The sequence below is a fragment of the Macaca nemestrina genome, chromosome 11 (genome assembly GCF_043159975.1).
Source record: "Macaca nemestrina isolate mMacNem1 chromosome 11, mMacNem.hap1, whole genome shotgun sequence".
Taxonomy (NCBI): domain Eukaryota; kingdom Metazoa; phylum Chordata; class Mammalia; order Primates; family Cercopithecidae; genus Macaca; species Macaca nemestrina.
This window is the reverse complement of record NC_092135.1, coordinates 45,769,736-45,795,884: the sequence shown is the minus strand read 5'-3', so window position 1 is coordinate 45,795,884 and position 26,149 is coordinate 45,769,736. Positions and strand designations below refer to the sequence as shown.

The 26,149-nt window shown below is 34.1% G+C and overlaps 1 protein-coding gene across 4 annotated transcripts in view; it reads right to left on the bottom strand.

Moving 5' to 3' along the window:
- The window catches only part of LOC105492701 (activin A receptor type 2A), a 90,920-nt gene that overhangs the window by 29,925 nt on the left and 34,846 nt on the right, over nucleotides 1–26,149 (bottom strand). For 2 of the 4 annotated variants that reach the window (XM_011759958.3, XM_011759956.3), the window contains exons 3-5: nucleotides 8,422–8,629; nucleotides 5,391–5,500; nucleotides 5,046–5,200 (exon numbers count right to left, since the gene is read on the bottom strand). In XM_011759958.3, coding sequence (XP_011758260.1) covers nucleotides 5,046–5,200; nucleotides 5,391–5,500; nucleotides 8,422–8,629 — 473 coding nt within the window. Of the gene's footprint in view, nucleotides 1–5,045; nucleotides 5,201–5,390; nucleotides 5,501–6,613; nucleotides 6,702–7,788; nucleotides 8,017–8,421; nucleotides 8,630–26,149 lie in introns of those variants that run through there. The other 2 variants (XM_011759959.3, XM_071073829.1) reach the window with 2 other exon arrangements.

The window sequence follows — 26,149 nt, the reverse complement described above, 5'->3', positions numbered from 1 at the left end:
TAACTTGTTATTAGCATATTAAATACTAAATAAATTTAGTAAATTTCTCCTGCACCCTCCCGCAATAAGGAAGCAGCATACTCTCCTAAATTAACTTGGCAGAAAAATGTTTTCCTACCCTTTCAGATTCTTATTAATTTTAAATACATAAACTCATGTTCAAGAAGAAAATCCTACAAAGCATTTTCACAGATGGCTTGGTTTCTCAGTGGATAGTAATCTGACATAGCATGAAATGACAACCTATTATTACTTTAATGTTAAGGTCAAAAGGATTATTTTGTATGCCTAAATTAGGTATCCCAAAGCTTTAGTCTTTATCAGACCCACACCTAGACAAACTATCATAAAGTAAGGATTGAACAGGCTGATGTTATTTAAGAAAGAATTAATTTTCAATACTGAAGCACTACTTATATAGCCTTTAAAAGTAAACAAGAAGCTAACATCGTGCCTTGTTAAAGGCAGGTCATTTCTAACCATTAAAATTCTTTTTCTTATCAAGTGGTATTTTATCAGCACAAATATAGATCTTATAAGCAGGAAACAAGCTCACGTACGGTTATGAAAGCGGCGCCATTTTACTGAAACTGCATTAGCTCTAACCACAATAAGACTTTTTAATAATAGAGTCTATCAATTCCCTCATATTCATGACTCACTGTCACTAGAAAAACCAGTTTGCATTCAGTTTACTCAATGCATATTATAAAAGCATCTTCCTATAAGTGGGAAGATGGTTTCAGCACAGGCAAAAGAAAAGTGACCTGGGTAATGAAAACAGATAGGATGCTTTGTCTGTGATTACAGAAAGAACTAAATAATGTCATTCTCTTATAAATGCCTGAAATACTTCAACTTATTTTACAGCCCCCGGCAAAATCATGGCCTCAAGATTTCTCTCAAGGCAAAGCCCTAAAGCACCTGAATGTTTATTAAAGGAATCCCTGGACATACTACATTATTATCTCAGTATAATTCCAAATGCAACAAACTCAATTCAGCAATTCAGCACTTACTGAATGATTATTACATACAAATACTGTGTAACACACAGCAGTAATTACAATATATACCTCATCTTCAAGAGTCTTACAATCTACTGGGAGAACAAAACACATTATCAGCCCTTCTCAACTGGGGTTATTTATCTGAATGACAAATGAAAGAAGGACCCAAGCACTATTTTCTCAAATCTTTCAAGGATGGATTACAACTAATACAATGCTAGATGCATATGACAGATGTCTTGGGGTGTAATGGTAAGAAAGTACCAAAAGACAAAGAGAGTGTGGAAGACCACATGTCATGCTCCAAACTTGGTATTCTTTGCTGTGGCTCACTGAGAGTCCACACATATTTTAAGCACATAAGTAACATAATCAAACATGTAAAATGCTATTTTGGCAATAGTACAGATGAAGGGAGAGAAATGGAAGCAAGAAACCCAACTATGAGATTATAGAAATAATCTTAGCCTTAGGAGTAATAATGTCCTGAACTACAATAGGATCAATCAGGATGAAAAGGCAAATGAACAGGATTTGGTAAATGACAGAGGCAAGAATAGTTGTCTCCAAGACTTTCATCCAGGATGAACAAGAAAAAAGTGATACCATGCAACTATGATAGAAATATAGGACTTAGAAAAAAAAAAAAAAACAACCAGCAAACTGCTTTTCTCTATGCCTTCAACTGTGCTAAATTTATTCCAGAATTTGTATTTTTATTGGTTATTAGGAACCATAATGAAAGACCAGATTTTAAAGTACTTAAACCCCTACACCACTTCTTCAGGATAAAATACTAACACAACCAGGAAAAAATCTAAACAATTTAATGTCATAGAGATAAAGAATCCCTCACCTAACTGCCAGAATCAGCTTACTAGTAATGAGAACAATGTCTTACAACAGACCAGTTCATTTACAAACCATCCTTTAGCCAAAGCTTTGAGGAAAAGACTCCCTAAGAAAAAGAATGGCAAATGTTATGGCACTGTCTAAAAGCACTTAAAGAATCCAGAGGAAGAATGTTCCAAAACTCTATGGCAAGACTGTAAGATCTTTTCCTGACTGGTATGGAATTAAAGTTGAAATATGGGGACATGAATATGGGGTGAAATACAGAAGTCACCTTAAGACTTCGAATCTCTCTCTCCTACTTCTCCTACCCTTCGAAAAAGTCTTAATAGGAATTGGCAGTATCAACTCGAGCACAGAAATTTTTATCTACAATCCAATCACATGTTTATAAACTCTATTCTAAAAACGGTCATCAACCCTATTCCAAAATGTACTTTAGAATTTTTGGAAATTTTTAATGGAAAACACATGAATATGCCCTTCTATATATCTATGACTTCTTTACTTCTCTTTTTGTCCTATGTGAGACAATGTTAATATAAGATGATGTTATTCCTCATTTTAGTAGTCATACAAACTATTCAATATCCAAAAGTAGGAAAATAAATTAGCCTACAGGATGATTTTGAGATAGCAGAAAAGTTGACTGAATTATATGAAACAAAAGGCATTTGCTTTCTGAAAAAAGCAGCAGAACAGCCTAAGTAATAAGAACAAAGCTTTGGTGACAAAGAGTCCTTGGGTCAGATTTTTCTATCTATAAAATGGATATTTTACTACACAAACAAGTCTGTGAGATAAAAGTAAATTAGTGTTTTCCATACCCGGCTGGTCACCAGAATCACCTGGGAAGCTTATTAAAAACATACCATCCCATGCCCCATTCCATACTTTCAGGAGTGTGGTCCCAAAATTTGTATTTTTTAACGAACTCCAAAGATGGTATCAGTCTTACAACTTGGAAATCACTGGAAAAAAAAATTTTATGCTTTTTATATGTTCCTATATAATTTACATCTTTATGTATAATGTAACTTAACAGCGCCCTAGTACACTCTAAAATGTTCAATAAATGCTTTATGTAATTATTATTTTGAAATAGGAGATAAAACTAAGCCTTTTGTAACATCATGGCCACGAAGTGGTCTTGCAGAACAGTTCGCATAAACCTCTCAGCAAAAACAAGACTTGAAGCACGAAACCATACTGCTTCAGAGACTGCGAGAGATGACAAAAGTGAAGTTTCACACTGACAACGCCCCTTTTCCACAACATAGTTTATGACAGAAGGAAAGCATAAGGTCAGGCCTGTCTTGTATTTTTCATACCAAAGCTTGATCACACAAGGTCACTCTATCACAAAATCTTTACATTTCTTCCTTATTTTTCAGAAATTCATACAAATTCATATAAACTCATGACAGAGCATGTAAGTACTAAATAAATGTGTACAGTAACTTTAACCATAACAAACAGCTAAAACCCACAGAGATGTACGAATACTCACAGGAAATCCCTGGTTCTTATTTATGAATAACATCAATCCTTTTTAAAAGCCCAAACCCTTAAATTATTTAGTATTTCTTAAAAACTGACCACATACATAGGATATAAAGCCCTTTAAGAAAAGCCTTAAGCACATTTTTGCAACAATACTGTATACAGATCAGTGTTATCTATAAGATTACATTTTAAAACTCCTTCTATAAAAACCATAACAAATTTATTTATAAATGTCGTTTCCAGCTTGTTTCTATCATATCACAGATCTGGTAAATTCAGGAAACTATTATAATAATGAATAATCTCTCTTCTAAATTTTGATACTAAAACAAATTTTTTTAGAAGTTATCACTGACAGAAGGTAAGAGTGTATCCTATGGTCATTTGGAATAGACTACATAGACTATGTACTAAAACTTTTTATTTTAAAACACTTTTAGGAAATGATTCTTAATGAACACAAACTTAGTTACTAATGTTTAAAAGTTAAAATACTCAAGGTGTACAAAATAATGTTTACCTAATTACCAAACACGGTATTTTACCTTTGGGTTTATTTCTCTATATACACATCTTACAAAGATTATGGGAATCCATGATCTAATGCTAACAGAGTGCTGCAAGCACTGAGAAATAAGTGTGTTACATAAACAAAGCTTAGAGGGAAGGAGTTGTTTTGGTCACTAAATTATAGTACTTTACCATTTTCTTTTATCAGGTTTTAACCATTAATCCTTCTGGTATTAAAGAAGCAAAGTTACACCAAGAGATCCAGAAGGCTGAGGTAATGTGATCTTAAGAGTTGAAAGAAACACAGTAACTACTAGAATTCAGAGATGTCTCAAGCAAGTAAAACCGAAAGTTATCAGCTTTCATAGGCCTGTAGAATCCTAACTACTTCCATGAAAAGTCCTTATAAATACCAGACCTGCACAAAGTGTCTACATGATAAGAGAATGCAGAAAATTTAATGAATTTAATCCGATTACCCTCCACACCTATATTTCCAGAAATATTTGGGGTGTGGTGTGTGACAATCAAGAACCTTAAAAAAGTTTTTAGTCTTCAGTACACACTTGATATGAGGCAACCAAAAAAAATATTCATCTACAAAAATACTTGATCTACCAACAACATATGGTAAGGAAGGTTACTTTTCTGCTCCCCTTCCCTAAAAAAACATCTTTATGGATTTATCTTCCTGAAGCCTTTATGAAACCTCTCTTTTCTATACTTTTTTGGTTACCTTCCTGGGTCTATCCCCATGGATAAAATGTTTTGCCAAGTGGTCTTGAAAAAGACACAGAAATTTAGAAACGGGGGAGGGGACAGAGGGCAAAGACAGGGTTATGATTTAACTTCTCCATCATAAACGACTTCTAAAGAAGCAAAGCAGGTTAATACTGAAAAGTATTAGCATGAAAGTAAAACTCTCCAAAGAGGAACAGAAATGCAAATACCCCTTCATTCTACTAGACCTCAACCCTAAAGTGAGAAAAGTTTAGGACATGGTACATTAATAAGCTTGCAAAGTTAGCTAGACTTCTCATGACAATAAACATTAAAAAATTAACTCCAAAGGAAAATAATTTGTAATAAGTTAATGGGTTTCACCACAGTAATATTTCTCAAAAATATAAAATTTAAAACACTACAAAGTACAGGACAATAACTTACTTGAGTTGGAACAAGCACGGGAGGGTAGGCCATCTTGTGATGCCTGTACACCCAAAATGCACAAATGACAATCCCCGCAATTAACATAAGTGGCACCAAGGAATAGAGCAGGATGTTGTAATAGGGTGGCTTAGGTGTAACTGGATTTGAAGTGGCTGTGGAAAAGGGGGGGAAAATAACTCAGATTTGGTCTACAAAATTCTTTAATAAATATTTGTCATAGTCTCAAATTTTGGGGGAAAAGAAGAATATGAAGAGGTGGGGGTAAATTATTCCATCAACACAAATATATTTTGTTTCCAATCTACAGTTAAGCAAACCTATGTATTTTCCCTGTGAACTTACGCTGTGTGACTTCCATCTCCGGAAAATAAGAAAACTTTTCATTACACATGTTGCCCTCACAGCAACAAAAATATACTTCAGGGCTGTCTTTTTTTTCTACACAATCAGTCCTGTAAATAAGCAGAGAAAAAATAATTAAAATCAATATTATTATACTGACTCTACAAGAGGTGTTTTTATTCTGCAATAAAATAAATTAGTCATTTATATTCAACTTCAAGATTCATATTAATATCTAATAATTCTTAAAAACTAAAAATATTCCTGGATTCCTGTCACTAAATCTCTTTAGAAAAAAAAAAATCAACGACTGACTTTATAACAATCACATTGACTACTAGAGACTATCGCTGTACTTTGGTTTTTAATGAGCAACCTAAGGCAAGCAACTTTTTTTATTTTTTTAATTATTAGAAAAGCTTGAAGAGGACATAAAGTCAATGAGACAATTTGGTCTAAGAGCGCTTTTGCTCACAGGAAATATAGCGTTCCCATTTTGTGAATACAAAAACTGAAAACTATATATAAAACTGTGTATGTATACATATAAATACATACACACATACTAAATGATAAAAGCTCATATCTCATGGGTGAAACATTTCAACATCAGAAACCCCAACTAGGCTGAGGAATTAATACTGTCATTGTTTTTCAGAGTGTAGATTTAAATTCCCTGAATGCAATGAACAGGGTTGAGATGAGCAGTAAGTAGAAAAAAAACATGTAACAATAATTATATAGCACCTACTAACTCAAACTGATTAGAATTACACCAAAAAAATAAAAATAAAGTAGCCTTCTACATAGGAGCTTAAGTCATGAAAAGACCTGGATTTAGCCTTTAGAACAAATCCTAATCACCCACTAATAAACAGCTAAACCTATTTTAAAAAAATCAACATCAGATGAACTTACAGTGTATCTTAAAAACAAACTGAACTTTTCTGATAGTTGTCAGAATAATAATGTAGAATTTAATTCTTAAGTGAAAAGCTGAAGAAATTTCAGGGAGATAGGAGGTTTAACAAAATCAAACTAAAATATACTCAACATCAACATCTATTTGGCAGGAGGTTTTTAAAGACGAATGAAAGCTAAATGTTAACAATTTATAAAGAGAAATATATAAATTTAAAAACTGATATTTAAAATCATGTCTCAAATTACAACAGATTAACATGATTACTTAGCCTAATTAATTCAATAAAGTTACTTTTCACCATTCAATTTCATTCTTCTTTTATCATTTTCTTTTCTTCCACACTTTGACAATTCTTCAATCTTCTTTTCCTCTTACTTCTCACTATCCTATTTGTTTTCAATCAAATTTAGAGTATAAAAACAAAAATTTTATAGTTTAAAATTAGCATTTAACCTCCAGACACAAAGGTAGTATACTAATTACCATTCCAAGAGCAAGTATTTGCAATGAATAACACACTTGCAGACTCCAGTGAAAATGGCTCACTACTCTTTTCGGCACTATCGAGTCTCACATAGCTGGAGTATTGTCTTTAGGTAAAGAGCAAAGTAGTTTTCTGCTACAAAAAAGAATAGGAATCCCTGATTCCAACTAAATGATAAAAAACAGTTTGGGATAAAGATGATTCCCAAACTTTTTTCCCCAATTTCTTCCTGTTTACCTTTCATAATAGCACATATCACTCGACCACTTCTGTTAGTAGAGGTTGATAATCAGAAATGCAGCTAAAACATATAAGTACATAGAAATAATCCCTGGAAAATTCACATACTTAGAAGGACATCCTAAATACGAAATATATATCTAAATCTAAATGACTGTGTTGTAATTTCTCATGAAAAGTGTAGTTAATCTAATTTTCAAGGGCTTATTCAATGCATTTTGCTCTTAGTCACATATAGCTAATCAAACACAGATTCCAGGTTATCAACTGAGGCTCCCAAAAGTGATCCAGAAGTATCTAGTGTTCACTGTATACAGCAGTACTCTCTGGCTCCAAAATGTCTGTTTATCTGGGACTTTACAGCTTCTGCCTGTCTTCAGCACCTACCCACAGCAGAAATCCTGTGGCCCAGGCAGTGAACGGATCACCCTAACTGCTATGGGACGCCATACAGAAAGATCACAGGCAGTCAATAACATGACCACTGTATTTTACTTCCAGTACAGAGTAAAGCAATTTAAACAAGTATGTAGTTTGAGGACTGATGAAATTTTGAACGTCAAGTTAAAAAGTCTCTTGGGGTAGACCACGCATGGTGGCTCACATCTGTAATCCCAGCACTTTGGGAGGCCGAGGCAGGTGGATAACCTGAGATCAGGAGTGCGAGACCTGCCTGACCAACATGGAGAAACCCTGTCTCTACTAAAAATACACAACTAGCCGGGCATGGTGGCGGATGCCTGTAATACCAGCTGCTTGGGAGTCTGAGGCAGGAGAATCACTTGAATCCGGGAGGCGAAGGTCGCGGTGAGCTAAGATTGCACCATTGCACTCCAGCCTGGGCAACAAGAGCAAAACTCCGTCTCCGGAAAAAAAAAAAGTCTCTTAGGGTAAAGAGCAAAGGGCCTACTTTGCAAGAAAAAAAAAGGAAAAAAATGTAGAAAGATAAATTTCTTCCAGATACATAAAGAAGGAAACTGAAAGAAAATTAAACACATGATTAAGTTTTATTCTTCTTGAGGATAGATTTTCAACAGATAAACTCTTTTAAAGTAATTTTTTAAATGTTTTCCTTAAAAAACTAGCATTTTAAAAGTTTATAATCCTAACAACATTGGGGAAAATGGTTTTTATTTCAGAGTTCTCACTACCTGGTAGATTATTCAAAATATATCAAAGATAAAACATAAATATGCCATGTTTATTTTATTACTTTAAAATATACTGTCATTACAGCATGTTATAATATTCTTTATACTCCCATTTTTAAAAAAGCAAGACACATTTAAGGGAAAATTCATGCAGTGATCTTTCCCCTTTCAAAAAGGGGGGAAGGATGAAAATTACTCAGTACTACCATAAAATCTTAAATGCGTTCTTACCTGTCATAGCAGTTGATATCATCCAGCCAACAACCTTGTTTCACTATTTCAATGGAACCAGAAATATTCTTCCAGGTAGCAAAACAATGTCGCCGTTTATCTTTGTCACCATAACACGGTTCAACCCCAGTTTGATTGGTTCTGTCTTTTTCCCAATTAGCATTAAAGAAAAGACACTCCTGAGTTTCTGATCTACCAAGTATAGCACCTATAAGATAATAAAAACAACAATATAACCACATTAGCTCTTAAAATAAAAGACTGTTTCCCAAGATAGCAACTTCAGGTATTCCTAAAGTGTCAATAATTTACTGTCTTCCCACTTATAACTTTGGGTTTAGGTTTACAGGTTAATCCCTGTACTTTAAATATAAAAATCGCCATTATATAATAGGAAATAACCATACATATTACAATATTTCTCTGAACACCAGTTTCACTTCACTTGAGAATGTCCTTGATGAAAAGCCACTGAAATTATTAATTTTATTAAACCTTGGCCCTTGAGCAGACTACTTTTTAATATTGTATGGGACAAAAACCAAGCAAACATAACTCTGCTGCATAGTGAATACAGCTGACCCCCAACAACTCAGGAGTAAGGACCACCGACTTTGCACACAAACAAAAATCAGTGTGTAACTTGTGACTCCCCAAAAACTTTCCCAATAGACTACCGTTAACCAGGCGCTTTACCAATAGCATCAACAGTTAACACATATTATCTATGTTATAATATTATATACTATATTCTTACACTAAAGCTAAAGAAAAGACACGGTTATTTTAAAAATAAGGAAGAGAAAATACATTTACAGTACTGAACTGTGCTTATTGAGACCATAAGTTTACATCTTCTGTTCACAAAATAAATCATAAAATACATTTACAGTACTGAACTATATTTATCAATACCATAAGTTTATGTCTTCTGTTCACAAAATAAATCATAAATGGCAACCACAGCTGCAGACCTCAATCTATGGTATGTATCAAACAATTCCACTCTTTCTTGTAATGTCAAGACTTTTCTCTTCTTAGGATCAATTCCAATATCACCAGTGGCACTCTGTATGGGTCCCATGGTGTTATTCAAGGTTCATGGTACTGCGCTAAACACAATGAAAAATATGCTAGAACCGCAAGAGATCACTTTTGACCGCGATATACAATTTACTGGAGAGACAAACTGTTCAAGCTGAGATGATTAGCATCATATGGTGTTTTAAGTAGATATTCGCAACACTTGAGCTCACCGCAACAGCAACAGGAGGCGGCTATGAAATTATTACAGTAGTACAGTGTGTACTATAGTTAATTTTATGCAATTATAATTTAATACTGTATCTTTACATTTATTTACAATTCTCTCAACTGCAAACTGTGCCATATATGGTCTGTAAGTGTGTGTGTGTGTGTGTGTGTGTGTAAGTTTTTTGATACATTTTAACTTTTTATAATAGATTTGTGTATATTTTATGGTAGTAAATGACAAAAGACTGGTTTATACATATATTTTATGCATTCATGACATATATCTAACTTTTTCTTAATTTTTTCAATACTTCTAGGCTACAAAGTTCATTTGTGAGTTTTTTCAAATTGTCCCAAATCTCCAAAGCCTTTTTCAACATATTTATTGAAAAAAATCCACATATGTGTAGACTGACACAATTAAGACCCTTGTTATTCAAGGATCAGCTATACAATGGTTGCCTCAAGAAAAAGCCCACGTATGACTGAATTGTAAACTAACAAACTATGGCTGTTTAGACTTGGGTATCTGACAGGCATGTTCTCAAAAGTAAACCAAGTGAACCTGTGACTCCAAGAAAAGCAACTAACAAGTATGCATTTCCAATGAAAAAATTTAAGTTTTCAAGCAAAAATTAAAATTTTGAAAATTTTTATCTACTACCATCAGCAGTAGGCGATGGTGTCAACCTTTCCAATAGTCAAAGAATTTTCTGATGAGATCAGTGGTGATATTAATAAATGTGACTTTTAAATATTGAATAATGAAATGTGACAGTATTCAGAAAGTCTACATAATTCAGAGAAACAATATTTTCCAAATAAATTGTGATATTACAAAAGTATTCATGGGTTTAAAAAAAATCCACTCAATGTGCATGACAAAGCAGATTTTAATGTTACAAAAGACGAAAAGTTCATCAATGGTTTCAACTTCCCCACTGCAACTAGCATTTACAAAATTACGTCTTGCCTTACCTGAAAAACAAGAAAACTGCAATACCCAAAATAATTCTGAAAAAGTACAAAGGAGAATTCATACTTACTGATTTTAAGACTTACTATAAAACTTCAGGAATAAAAACAGTATGGTTATAGTGAAAAGACAGATACATGTATCAATGGGACAGAACAGAGAATCCAGAAATAGTCCCACATATAAATGGTCAATTGATGTAGAGAAAAGATGTCAAGGTAATTCAATAGAAAAATGATAGTCATGGCAACCACAGATGCTGGAGCAACTGAATATCCATATGCAGAAAGAAAAAACAAAAAGCTTCAACCCATATATCACGCCATATACAAAAATTAATTCTAAACATATCACAGACCTAAAATAATACCTAAAACTATTAAACTTTCAAAAGAAAAAATGAAAAATCTTTGTGACCTTGAATTATCAAAGATTTCTTAGAACAACACATATGACCTACAAAAGAAAGAACTGATAAACTGAATCTCACTAAAATGAAAACTTCTACTCTTTGAAGGCTAAGGGGACGAAAAAAGTCCCAGACTGGAAGAAAATACTTGCAAAACACATTTCTAAAAAAGGACTGATACTCAGAAAATATAAAGCCTCTTACAAGTCAATCACAGGAAAAAACACTGTCCAATTATTTAAATGGACAAAATATTCAAATAGGTCCTTTGCCAAAGAGCAAAGAATAAAAATTTTTTTTTGAAAAAAGCTACTCAATATTATGAATCATCAGGGAAAAGCAAACTAAAACTACAATTAAATACTAACACTAATTCGAATGACTAAAACAAAACAAAAACACAAACGGACAATATCAAGTATTGCTGAACATGTGAGCAACTAGAACTTTCACATATTAGTGGTGGTAGAGCAAAATGGCCCAGCCACTTTGGAAAACAGCTTTACAGCTTCTTAAAGTTAAAACACACACCTGCCCTACTATCCAGCAATCACACGTGTAGATACCCACGTAAGAGATAAAAACGTAAGTCCATGTAAAAATCTGTACATGACTGTTCACAGTGGCTTTACTGATAATCTCCGAAAACTAAAAACACTCCGATGTCCATCAATGATGAATAGATAAGCAAACATCCATACAATAATAAAGGAATGAACTAGTGATACCTACAACAAAATGGATGAATCTCAAACATTATGCTAAGTGAAAGCAGACACACTCAAAAGGCTGCCCTGTAGGATTCCATTTACACGATATTCTGGAAAAGGCACAAATATAGGGACAGAAATCAGCTCAGAGATTGCCAGAAGCTGGGAGTGAGGGAAAGGGAGGTGATTACAAAAGGGCATGAGGAAACTTTGTGGGATGAAGGAAATGGGAACACCACGCCTTGACTGGGGTGTATTATGATTGTATAATATGTATGTTTCATATATTCTCATCAAAACTTATGGAATTGTATATCTAAAAAAGCACATTTTATTCTATGTAAATAAAATTGACTTCAAAAAAAACAATAGAAAAGAAACTGCCATATCTTGAGTTATGGTATGATATCAAAGAAACACACCCATATCTTAAAAAACATTATTAAAATACTCTTACTTTTTTTCTAACTATGTATCTGTGTATGACCAGATTTCCTTCATATGCTTCAATCAAAATAACATATCACAACAAACTGAATGGAGAAACAGATACGATAATCCAGTTTTCTTCTACTACGACAATCATTAAGAGATTGTAAAAATTTTACTAATTATTTTGTTTCAGAAAATATTTTTCATAAAAACTTGTTCTTTACTAACATAACGGATTACTGTTATTTTAAATAAGTTAATATTTAAAAATTTTCTTTAATTTCTGATATGGTAAATATTGATACATATCACTCATATTTTTTTGAAGTTTTGGGGTCTTAAATTTTTAAGAGCTCTAAAGAAGTCCTGAGACTAAAAAGTTTGAGAACAGTAGTTCTACAATATACTAGCACAGCGATGTAGTTATAAGTTGCCAGTATTTGTGGGCAGTAATGGTGCCATGGACTTCCTCTCAACTGTGGAAGAAATTATAGCATGAACTGACAGTGCAAACTATGTTCTGGTAACTCCACCTCAACTGTGTATAAAAGAATAGGCCCAGCATGGTGGCTCACTCCTGTAATCCTGGCACTTTGGGAGGCCAAGGCAGGCGGATAATGAGGTCAGGAGTTCAAAACCAGCCTGGCCAACATGGTGAAACCCCTTCTCTGTTAAAAATACAAAAATTAGCTGGGCATGGTGGCGCATACCTGTGATCCCAGCTACTCAGGAGGCTGAGGCAGAAGAACCCCTTGAACCCAGGAGGTGGAGGCTGCAGTGAGCCGAGATCGTGCCACTGCACGCCAGCCTGGGCAACAGAAAGAGACTGTCTCAAAAAACAAAAAAAGAAAGAAAGAAAAAAGGCTGCTACCACCACTTACCTGTATGCAAACAATAGGCACTTTCTAAATTATTTTCAGAAACGTGTTGAAAATATAAGCAATGTAAGTTTCCTCCTTTACCAAATAATACAAAAGCAATATTCAATGCCCCATTGTTGTCTTAAAACAGGGATGGCAATTTATTTATGTAAAGATCCAGACAGTAAATATTTCAGGCTTTACAGGCCATGTGGTCTGCCACAACTACTTAACTCTGCCCTTGTAGCACAAAAGCATCCATGGACAATACGTGAATGAACATGATTATGTTGCATTAAAACTTTATTTATGGATACTGAAAATTGGATTTCATGTAGTTTTTACAACTCACAAAATATTATTCGTTTTTTCTGGACTTCTTTTTTTGCTACCATCCAAAAATATAAAAATCATTCTTAGCTCCAAGATGGATTTGGCCCATAGGTTGTGCAGTCTGCTACCTCCTGGCTTAAAACAACGTCCTAATCCCAATAGTCGGTCTAACCTAACTTTTGTTTATTTTGTTGGGAAAGGGGGCTCTGTGAATTATCACCCATTTCATTCATGTTAAAAACCACTATGCAACTATTTCCAGTTTCCAAAAGAAGAATCCCACTCAGACACAGGAACACCCCTAAAACTAAACAAAACTGACAAAAAAATTGAACACTGCCCAGAGCAAAAATGCCAAATAGGTTTTACCTTCGGTGTCGATTGCAATCAGCATTAATAATGGCTGCCTGGGGCACCACACCACGGAAGATTGTGAGAATATTTTTGGAGAGGATTTTACAGCATTGGAAGGGAAGGGGAGCAGCATTAGTGTCTTGTATTTGCCATCCTAGTCTACATAAAAGGTAAACAAAGGGCCATTTTACTTAATAAAAAGATATTTCCACTATTTTTTAAAGGTAAATAGGATTCAGGATGGTTTTCTACATCTAAACTAGAGTGATATTTTTCATAAGTAGAAAGAAAATGGCTTATGGGGAATGCTGTGACAATTTCCCCACCCCTCCTCAAGCTGATTCTGCAATCAGTCTCTATCCCATTAAGTCTCTAAAAGAACTCAATATAGTAACATAATGATTATAAAAATAAGTAAATTATATGTATTTTTATATTCTTAAGCTTACATTACAACTTTAAAGGTATAGTTCTAAGAAGGATGGCACGGTTATTTACGTATATTAAATTTTAACGACATCTCCCAATTTAAAACTTTCTGAAACTTCAAATCTCTACCCATAGGTTTATTCTATCAAAGTAACTCTAAGTAGTTACTATTGACATTTTCAAAAGATATAAGCATAAAAGGTTTGCAGGCAGGGTTTAGTACAGCAGTTCTTAACCAATGATGTGCATCACAATCCCCTCTATATTTTCTCACATTCAGATATCTGAGTGCCATTATGTAGGTCCTGGGAATGGGCAGGTGAAAAGTTTATTTTGAGTATATATATAAATATACACATACATACACTACATATATACACGTTACTATATAGAGAGTACACGTATGTGTATACACACATACACACACACACACACACACACACTATACTAATTGTGCCATGGACTTCCTCTCAACTACGGAAGAAAAAATAGCATGAACTGACATACTGCAAACTCCTCTGGTAATCTGTCTCAACTATATTCTATAAAAGAAGGGCTGCTACTTCTACGTATACAGAATATAGTATATGCCCATGTGTGGAGTTTTTTGTTGTTTTTGTTTTTCTGGAAGGACCCACTGGTAATCTAATGTTCCTCCCTAGGTAAAATCCACTGGCTTAATAGACCGTGGCCTGAATCTGGAATCTATTTCACAAACTGTGACCTTGGACAAGGTACCAAATCCCTCACTACCTTGTTTCCACATCTATAAAATCAAGAAGATTGATTCAATTTCCAAATTCTCTTCCAGAACCGTAATTCACACTGTTTAGTTACAGTAAATCAGTAAGTCTAATCACATAATCTAGTATGAGTTAATTTATATAATAGTTCTATATTCAACATACTGCTTATGATCTAATGACTAGTACCGACTGCTTCATTCTTCCTACCATTAAAAAAAAATAGCAATACACAGAATCTGAAATTTGGTAGAATGTTTTCCATAACTCTGCAAAAGTCTACTTCTTTTTTTTTTTTGAGACGGAGTCTCGCTCTGTCGCCCAGGCTGGAGTGCAGTGGCGCGATCTCGGCTCACTGCAACCTCCGCCTCCCGGGTTCACACCATTCTCCTGCCTCAGCCTCCCAAGTAGCTGGGACTACAGGCACCCGCCACCAAGTCTGGCTAATATTTTTTTGTATTTTTAGTAGAGATGGGGTTTCACCGTGTTAAACAGGATGGTCTCAATCTCCTGACCTCACGATCCGCCCGCCTTGGCCTCCCCAAGTGCTGGGATTACAGGTGTGAGCCACCACCGCACCTGGCCAGAAGTCTACTTCTATGAGAAACTTTCCACCTCAAGCAACTGTATCTGAGGACAATTCAAGTTTTGTTTTTTAAAAACATGATTAATATTATCAACAACAATTTTATACTACCTCTTCCAGAAATAAAAGAGACTTCCCAACTCATTTTATGAGACCAGTATTAGCTCGGTACCAAAAACAAAGCACCAAAAGAAAAACACAGACCAGTATCTCTCATTAACCCAAGTGCAAAAGTCCTAGACAATATTTTAGCAAGGAGAATCCAACAATATATTTTTAAAAAGAAAAAGTATTCTATCACAGCAAAGTGAGATCTTCTCCAGACATACATGGCTGTCTCAAGATTCAAAAATCAACCACACAATCTAACAAATCAACAGACTAAAAGTGAAAAATCATATGGTCATATCAGTGGTTGCAGAAAAAACATTAGATAAAATTGAATACCATTCATAATAATTAAAAAAAAATGTATCAGTACACTAGGAATAGAATGGAACTTAATGTCATAAAAAGCACCTACCAAAAAACCTACAGTTGATGACGTCATACTTAACGGTGAAAGAACAAATGTTTTCAGTGAGCTCAGAAACAAGTCAACAATTTCACTCTCACCACTCTAACACTGAAATGGAACACAGTACTGCAAGTTGTAACTACTACAATAAGGCAAGGAAAAGAACTTAAGGGCTTACTGTCTAGAAAAGAAAAAATAAAACCATCTCTATTTGCAGATGACATGCTGGTATATGGAGGAATTCCGAAGGAATCTTAAAAAAAAAAAAAAAAAGCAGCAGCAGCAGCAGCCCTAGCCCCGAACTAATAAGTGAATTAAGTAAGGTCACGGGATAGATGAACAAGACACAAAAATCAATTGCATTTGTATTTGGTGACAATGAACAAGTGAAACTAAAATTAAAAATGCAATACCAGTTACGGTTGCTCCGAAGAAAAATAAAATCCTGAGGTATAATTTAACAAAACATGTATAGGATCCCTATGATTAAAATTTTAAAATGCTGATGAAAGAAGTCAAATAAAACCTAAACATTTGGAAAGACAAACTGTTCATGGATTGGAAGACTGAACGTAAAGATGTCAATTCTCCCTAAATTGATATATAGGTGTAATGTGATTCATATCAAAATCTCAGCAAGTTTCACTGTAGATATAAACAAGTATATTCTAAACTTTTTTGAAAAATAATAATAAAGTGGGAGAAATCACTCCCCACTTTCCCGACGTTAAGGCTTACAGTGTAGCTGCAATAATAAAGACAGCAAGGTACTGACAGAGGGACAGAAACATAGATCAGTGAAAAAGATACAGGACCCAGAAAGAGAACCACACACAAATATGTCTAATTCGTTTTTGACAAATAAGCTAAGGCAATTCAATGGAAAAGGGATAGCTTTTCCAATAAATGGAGCTGGAGCAGTCAGACATGGTTCAGGCAAATACATTTTGAATGTTCTCACTCTATTATTCCAGTAGTTCCGGAAAGCCCAGCTCTTGTAGAAAGCCTCCCAGGCAAACCTCTCATATGGTGACAATTTCCAAGTTTTCTCAAGGTATGCATAATAAAATCCTAAAAATCTTATAATCAGGACTCCTCCTTCTCCCAAAGTGCACACTTCTTGCAATCCAATGTAACTGTTTTATATTTACTCACTGATTTTTAAATCAGTTATCTATATATGTTCTTCTACATGTGAGAATTCCACTGGGGTTAGATTTTAAGTGTTCTCACCATAAAAAATAAGTACTGCATATATGAGGTAATACATATGTTAATTTGTTTGATTTAGCCATCCCACAACATATACATATTTCAAACCATGTTGATAATAAACATACACAATTCTTATTTGTCAATTAAAAATAAATTTTTCATAAAAATAATGATGGACACCTGATTTAAGGACCAGAGAAGATATATGAGTTAGAATGACCTAAACTGACATGTCTTTATTTAGACAGAAGATAGAAGGTGGTGATAGAATGGCATGTCCTTCACCAGACTGTCAGTTTCTTGCAAGCAAATGGTGTAATATTTTCATGACTGAATCCCTAATATCTAGCACAATTCTTGAAACTCAGAAGGCATTCAATTAATATTTGGTAAATTGTCAAATAGATGTAGTCAATCAAAAAATATCTCGATGTAGCTTAACATAAAATTAAACATTTTTTTTCTAAACTCTTCCATCTATTACATTCTTTAATCACATTTTCACTACTTTCCCTTCTTTAAACTTTTTCTTTTTCTTTTTCTTTTTTTTTTTTTTTTTTTTTTGAGACAAGATCTCACTCTATAGCCCAGGCTGGAATGCATTGGTGCAATCACAGCCTACTATAGCCTTGAGCTCCTGGGCTCAAGCGATCCTCCTGCCTCAGCCTCCTAAGTAACTAGGACAACAGGTATGTGCCACCACACATTGCTAATTATTTTTATTTTTTTGTATAGATAAGGTCTTGCTATTTTGCCCAGACTGGTCTTGAACTCCTGGCCTCAAGAGATCTTCCTGCCTCTGACTCCCAAAGTGCTGGGATTACAGGTGTGAGCCAAGCACTCAGTCTTGTCTTCTTGTAGAGTACAGTTATAGTTGCTTAGAATGTGTCATTCTCAATATGATGAAATATCTAACAATTTTATCATTGGCATTAAGGAGTTTTTGTGGTCTGCAGCTTTGAATTAAATCAATGTAAAACAAATGTTCCAAAAAGAAAAAAAAAAAAAAGAATGCCACTAGGGTCTAAGACTATCCATCTTACTTGAGTTCTAAACACAAACAGTACTTAACGAATGATAAAATGCAAAAACACATTACAACAATTGAATAAAAACCAACCAACTACTACTGTTTTCCCTCTACTCTTTGAAACAAGTGGATGAAATTCAAATCTTTTACAATTATCAATTTCACTACACTTTTTTCTGATTAAGATGACAGTGTCTTTCACAGCCCTGTGACTAGCTCACCTATCACAATTCTCCTATGTATGCAACCAATGTTAAGCAGAAAAATAAGAATTGTTCTGGGAACTTACAAATTTGAGGAATTTCTGGAAAAATATTCTAATGCTGTCTGAAACCATCAAAAACTCATTGAGATATAGTATAAAGAGGTATGAAACAATCTCTTTCCAACACTTGTGCCTACCACAGGCAACTTAGTCCTCTGGAAAGAGTTAATGAAGTTTCAAATGTAATAAATCCAACTTACAAAGCAATTCTTGTTTCCCTTTCACATGTCATTACTCCTGCCACTGTGGGGACAAACCACAAGTCCAAGGAATCAGCTACAGAAGGTGGATTAAATTGAATGATGGTTTTATTCCAAAACATCTCACAGTATAAATTTTTTAAAGTATTAAAAATACTACACAAAAGGATTTTAGGTAATTGGAAAATTCTGGTATAGTATAATCTTTCATGGCATCAATAAGTAAATGTATACAGAATTTTATTAGTTCAGTAAGTATTATTTAACACTCTCTCACTATGCTTAATAATCATCCTACTGCCCAGAAATTTGCAAGCTACCATAAATAAATGAGTATCAGGCAAACCTCAACACAAAGGATTTCCCAATTTTCCCCAATAAAAAGTTCTTTTTTAAAATTTTTACCAATTTGAAATATACAAACCTTTCCATGTATATCACACAGTCCAATATATAATTTTATTAATTTAGTCTTATGAATGTTTTAAAATCACAAAGCACATAAATTTTACAAAATAACTTTATTCAAACTTTACCTACATCTTCCAGAAGTATCATTCATTACTTTCTGAGAAATCTGTAAGTATCATGAAGTGAATAATCTTTACTTCCATTTAAGTCGTTCTGAGAAACAATACTTTTGGAAGTCATAATATCATCATTGAAAATGTTTTTCCAAGCCACAAATATCCATTCCCATGATTTTAAGATGGTTGGTTTTTTAATTGTTCTACAGGTACATACTATGATCTTCACGATGTAACTTCTTACATATCTCTTTTAAAAGTGATTTTAAAGGCTTTTTTCACAACAAATTATAAGAGTGTTAACTCCCTGCCCACAAACAATTTCTAATTTGTTTAAACTTTTTACTATACCCTTATATCTATTCCCTCACGAAACCTCTACAGACTTTTAAAACTAGTACTGACTGGCATCATTTCAAGCTCATCTATCTTCTCCAAATACTATACTTCTATTCAAAATAATTGAGAGAGAGCTCAAAATATGAAAAACTTTGTAAGGATTCAAATATAAGATGACTTTTTTTTTTTTAGAAATTTTTTTTAGAGAAAACTTTGCTTAATACTGGACATATACAGATGAAGTATCATCAGTGCCTAGCACAGTATAGGAATTCAGTTAAATTTGCACTAAATCAACAATTCACAAGGCCTAGAATAGTAAGAAAAAAGAGGGCTTTACAGAGAAAATGAAACTAAAGCAGGGCTACTAAGGAGACACAGAACTATAAGTTGAACAGAGGTAGGGAAGATGAAGACCAAATAAACAGGGTTGTGAATAACCAGAGTGTTTGACAAGACTGCCCTCACTGGACTAGAGCATTCTATATTCTGTAGTATTGGGTATAGCCAGGAGAGGTTTCGAAGTCATTAAAAGAATAGAGGTAGTATTTTAAAGATTAATGAGTAAACTGTGTTGGAAAAGAACAAAACTCAGGACACTATAAATAAATAAATATAAATAAATATATATATAAATAAATATAAATAAAAACAAGAGGTATACAATATCTATGCTGATTAAATGGCCACAGGTATTAAAAGGATTGTCAAATTAGAATACACAGAAGAACGTTTTGCTTTTCACAGTCCCTTATTTGTTTTCCCTAAGCATAAGAAAGCAAAAGATAAAAATGATTTGGTTTATTGGGTTGGGTAGTTAGCTGTTTCTAAATGTTTTATCTTACAAACTTCTGAGAAAACAAAGCTTGCTTCTATACATATTTATCCTATGTTTCACTTCATTGGTAATTTTTTTCCAATATTTTAGTCTTACTATCACGAAACATATACTGTATATTGCCCAGAATAAGTTAGATATCTTCAAAGATACCTAACACACAACAGAAAATTATTTTTGCCTACAGCTACAAAATGTGTAGAGTATCTACAAATGCCCAGGTTTTCAGATCAAAATAGTTCTATGCAGTTCTCTGGCCCTAACTCATAAGATGAATTACATCAAAACAGGTACAAGTAAGTACAAGTTTTACCGAGACTGTGCAAAACAGATTTCTAATATTAGATGTTCTTCTTTGCGGGGAGAAGGGATAATGGTGACTGCAGCTAGAGGCCAATACTTGAATCAGAATTTATAGGCTATTTTTTTGAATGCACAAAAACCAAAATCAGGCAGAAATTTAGAAGAATGAGAGGTAAAAGGTAAATTCTCAAAGTCAGAACAGAGCTCCTAAAATAGACAGATTAAGGAAACAAACATGCACACAGTAGTTCCTACTAGTTCGTACTAAATCCAACCTAAAAGTGTCAATTACACTGAAAAGACACTACCTACATTAAGGTTTTTTTTAGTGCTTTATCTTACTTGGGAAGATGCAGGCCCTCTTTTTAATAAAACATCAATCTGTTACAGAAAGAGTAAAAATGGATCACTTCTGCTTGCTATGAAGATAATGTGAAATCACCTTTGAGGAACCAGCAATGTTAAGAGTGAGAAATCTGAACAAAAATAAAACAAAGCATAAAAACCTCATGACAAACATTTCCATCAAAGCAATATTTGGTCATTTAAAACCAGCTAATGAAGAAAATTAACAATACGTATTAAGAGTAGCTTTAAATACAGTAAAAGATGGTAAACTGATAATTCATAATGACCTTAAATAACAATTGATATAGAATCATTTAACAGGCCATAATCACCAACAGTTTTTTTCATAATTATGTCACTTCAACTTTTAAGAAGCAAGATTATGAGTATTAAAAAAAAATCTAAAATTCTTGTATATTACGTAGTTTCTTTCCTACTTGAAAACTCATTTTGCCAGGCGCAGTGGCTCATGCCTGTAATCCTAGCACTTTGGGAGGCCGAGGCAGGCAGATAACCTGAGGTCAGGAGTTCGAGACCAGTCTGGCCAACATGGTGAAATCCCGTCTCTACTAAAAATACAAAAATTAGGTGGGTGTGGTGGTGGACGCCTGTAATCCCAGCTACTCAGGAGGCTGAGGTAGGAGAATTGCTTGAACCCGAGAGGCAGAGGTTGCGGTGAGCTGAGATCATGCCATTGCACTCCAGCCTGAGCAACAAGAGCAAAACTCCGTCTCAAAAACAAAAAACAAACAAACAAAACTCATTTTACTACTTGGTTTCCGTACAATTATAAACACATTGAGTCTTTTGATAGCCTTTCTCTTCTGTATTGATACACATCCTAGAGGCAGTCACCTCTCCTATTTGGCTGCCCTGGGTTGCTTTTAAGCATTATGAAAAGTAACACTGTTCAAAAGTTAGCAGAAAGTCCAAAATGTCCCAAAAGACTTTTGATAGACAAGTTAGATAAATGAAGAAAGAAAATAAATTTTCAAATAAAATTTCTGCATTGGCCATACAACACTTTAGGCCCTGTCCATTTAATTTGTTTTTTTTTTTTTTTTTTTTAAACTAAGCCCCTTCCCACCACCGAACAATCACTTCTAAAGGAAAACACAAACATTGTCTGGCATTCTTCCCAGAAATTTTTTTCCTCTTCTCTGTAATATCCCATACTTAGTACTTAGTATCAGTCTGACAAAACATTACAAGATTCCATCCAACTAAAGTAATATATTTCTATTACTAAACTAAAAGCACAACTAGCACAGAATAAACTAAAAATATAAACATTGTATGTTGTGGCATTAGACAATGTGCATGTGGCATGTGTAAGAAGGAGAGTAAAAATACTTGGAAGTCAACATTTAATCACTAGTTACTTAGGGACTTCTTTCTGTTGTTGTTGTTTTCCTTTGAGACAGAGTCTCACTCTGTTGTTTCAGGTTGGAGTGCAGTGGCCCAATCTTAGCAGCTCACTGCAACCTCCGCCTCCCAGGTTCAAGCGATTCTCCTGCCTCAAACTCCCAAGTGGCTGGGATTACAGGCGCCTGCTACCACACCCAGCTAATTTTTGTATTTTTGGTAGAGACAGGGTTTCGTCATGTTGGCCAGGCTGGTCTCGAACTCCTGACCTCAAGTGATCCGTCCCACTGGGCCTCCCAAAGTGCTGGGATTATAATCCTGAGCAACTGCATCCAGCCTTATTTAAGGGCTTCTAATGTTAATTCCTGACAAATTACAAAGGCAAGCACCTAAAATGTATTTTGATATTGTTAACACTTAAATGACTAATTATCCCCACATAGATGGCTCCAAATAAATATACATCTACCTGGATACAGACCAAAATTTGAGTAATTCCATCAATTTCTCAAATCACTGTCTTAAAATGCCTCAACATAAAAGTTTTAGGGTCCCAAAGAGAGTGGCAAATTTCTAATGGTAGAATTTCCTTTCATAAAAGACACAAGCAGCTGCCCTTTTAAAACAATTCTTTATAGTTTATTTCTTAATTCACTTAAATTGTAGATCCAGTTCAATACAAACGGTACATTTTTGTATTAACGATATTTTTAGAGGACTTCATTTCTTAAACCTTTCTCTAGATACAGAAGATACTGTACACAGGGCTTTTTGTTATTTAGTTTAGTAATTGAATGTACGTTAGTTAGCATCTTTCTTTCCTATCCTCTCACAAACTTAAGACTTTTGATAGGCAAGTTAGATATATGAAAAAAGAATAAATTTTCAAATAAAATGTATGTATTGGCAATGCAACATTTTAGGCCCTGTCAATCTAAAACACACACACACACACACACACACACACACACACACAACTACGCACCTTCTTCTAGAGAGGAGGAGAAAAAAAAGGATGCTAACTAACCTGCATTCAATTACTAAATAACTAACATCCATTATAATGTTTTCTCCAAAAAGACCTAAAGGAAAGAAAAAAAAATTCAAGTCACAGATACAGACACACTGATGTACAGGCAGAAAAAATACAATATGAAGGCATTAGAACAAAGTAGTATTTCATCTTTAAAGGTAACTGTTCTAACACTCTTAGGAAATGACATCTTGTGGGCAAGAAATATACTTCAAATTGTTATTATTTGGTTGGTAGCCCAGAACAAAGACACTGATTTTAAAATCAACTAACAAAAAACTTCATTTTCCTAAATACAAAAAGTATATATAGAATAAAAGGAACCAGGAAAAGAGCAAATCACAAACCTTCGGATTTATCATTCAACTAAATAGCACCTGGGACCACATTTAGGACCGCTTTGCTAGGATAGGCCAAGAAAGCCTGAAAATGTTCTAGACCTCAACTTCCCTGTGCCTTTTTAATAATTAAAAAGGGGGTAGGGGAAATGGTTTTAAGAAAAGACCTGCTTTTTTCTCATTTTAATCAATATAAGTAAGCTTCTTATAACATTATACAAGGAATAGAGTTCCATTAAACAAAAAGGGAAAAATAGGAGCCCAATGATTTCCTTTCAGGATGAGAAACTTTTACCCTTTCTAGCCCTTCTACCCCTGGGCAGGACACTTTGAAATCTATTCTGGTGACATGCTACAAGAAATCTTAGAGGACACTATGTCTTTCACACAGGTACAGCATCTTATGCATTCAACAAATATCTAATGCTGGCATACTAGTTGCAGGCACTTTGACACCTTGGTATTAAGCAGAAATAGTAAAAAACTAATTCCAAAGTTTAAGAAATCGTTAACTTCTTGAAAGGAAGAGAAAAATGAGCTCAATTTTCAAAAGACACTAAAAGTAGAAAATAAAAGAATTCACAAATCTTTCAATACTTCTAAAACTCAACTAAGGCCTATTTTAATTTATCTTGCAAGGTAAGAGAGAAGGAAGGAAGGAATGATAGGTAAGTAACCAGAAGATCATAAAGACAGAGAATTTCAAGTATACATCTTTATCAATGTTCTTTATTATTTTTAAAATAATGTTAATACCTCTGGAAAGAGTAGATTTTTGTCTTAAAACTGACTTTAGAAAATAAAAAGATTAATAAAGAAGTATTTTAAAAATGAGTGAAGTATCCTGAGTTGACATTAAAAAATGTTTACTGGGGCCAGGCACAGGGGCTCACACCTGTAATCCCAATACTTTGGAAGGCAGAGGTGTGAGAATTACGCCCAGGAGTTCAACATCAGCCTAAGCAACATAGCAAGAATCTGCTATAAAAAAATTTTTTTTAATTAAAAAATGCTTACTAGTCATCACTGATTGATAATACAGAGCAGCAACCATAACAGCTTCTTGTTGGTAGGTAGTAATGATACGTTACAAAGTAAATAAACCCTGTATAAAGGAATTCATACTGCTCATAAAGAAATCACCCATTCACACTAGCTCTCTTAATCAGTACAACAATAAAACCATATTATCTAGCTTGTCAAATGAGAATTTATAGATAATTGAAACAACAACAACAAAAGAACATGAGGGAAGAGGTTTAAGGCATAAGCACCAGAATTAGAAAATCTAAGTTAGTTTTGTAAAGAATGTGAGTATCACTGGAAGGTTATTACTTCAAGTCACCAACATCTCTCCCTGGACTATAGTGACAGCCTCTTTAACTGGTCTCCCAGCTTCCATTTTATCCCATCCAATCAGTTCTTCATCCAGAAGCCAATTTACTAAAGCAAACAAAATCAAATCACTATCTCAACTTAAAGCCAATCAACAGCTTCCCACTACCCTTGGCCTTAAAATCAAAATCTTTAACAAATCCTACAGGGCTTTCCACAGTTTTGCTCTTCTTTAGCCTCAACTCACATCAGACAAGTGGACAGTCTTTGAACATCAAACTATCTCAGGCATTGATACATTCTTTCTACCACTTTCTCCCCATCCCTAACTTCCTTTTAATAGGTGAGATAATGGAGTGGAGTAAAACATTGAGAAAATGCTTGAAAAAGTTTGCTATGTTTTTAAATGTTTATCCCTTCGAAAATTTAACTGCCAATGTACTGGTATTGAGAGGTGGGGCCTAATGGGTGGTGTTTAGGTCAGAGATTAATGCCATTATAAAAAGGGCTCTTAAGGAGTGGGCTGTCTCTTGTCCTTCTGCCCTCTGCCCTGTGAGGACACAGTAAAAAGACCCACACCAGATGCCTCTGCCTTGATCTTGGACTTCCCAGTCTCCAGAAATATAAGAGAAGAAATTTCTGTTCTTTATAAATTACCTCCTCTCAGGTATTCTGTAATAGCAACACAAAACAGAGTAAGGCAAAGTTGAAAAACAGTTATCAGTTCATGAAATCAAATGGAAAAAAGCAAAATATCATCTCTAATCTGCAAATACTTCTTAACTGAAAACAGTTTGATTGCATTTAGTAAGTTTGAAAAACATACATTTACCATATGGTCCACTCCCAAAAAACTATTATACTAATCTCTAAACTCTTAAAAAATTAAAATAATCAGTTAAGCTTATATGATTTTTCTATAACTATTACCTTTTCCTCCAAAAAGAGACAAGACTTTTTTTTTTTTTTTTTTTTTTTGGACAGGTCTC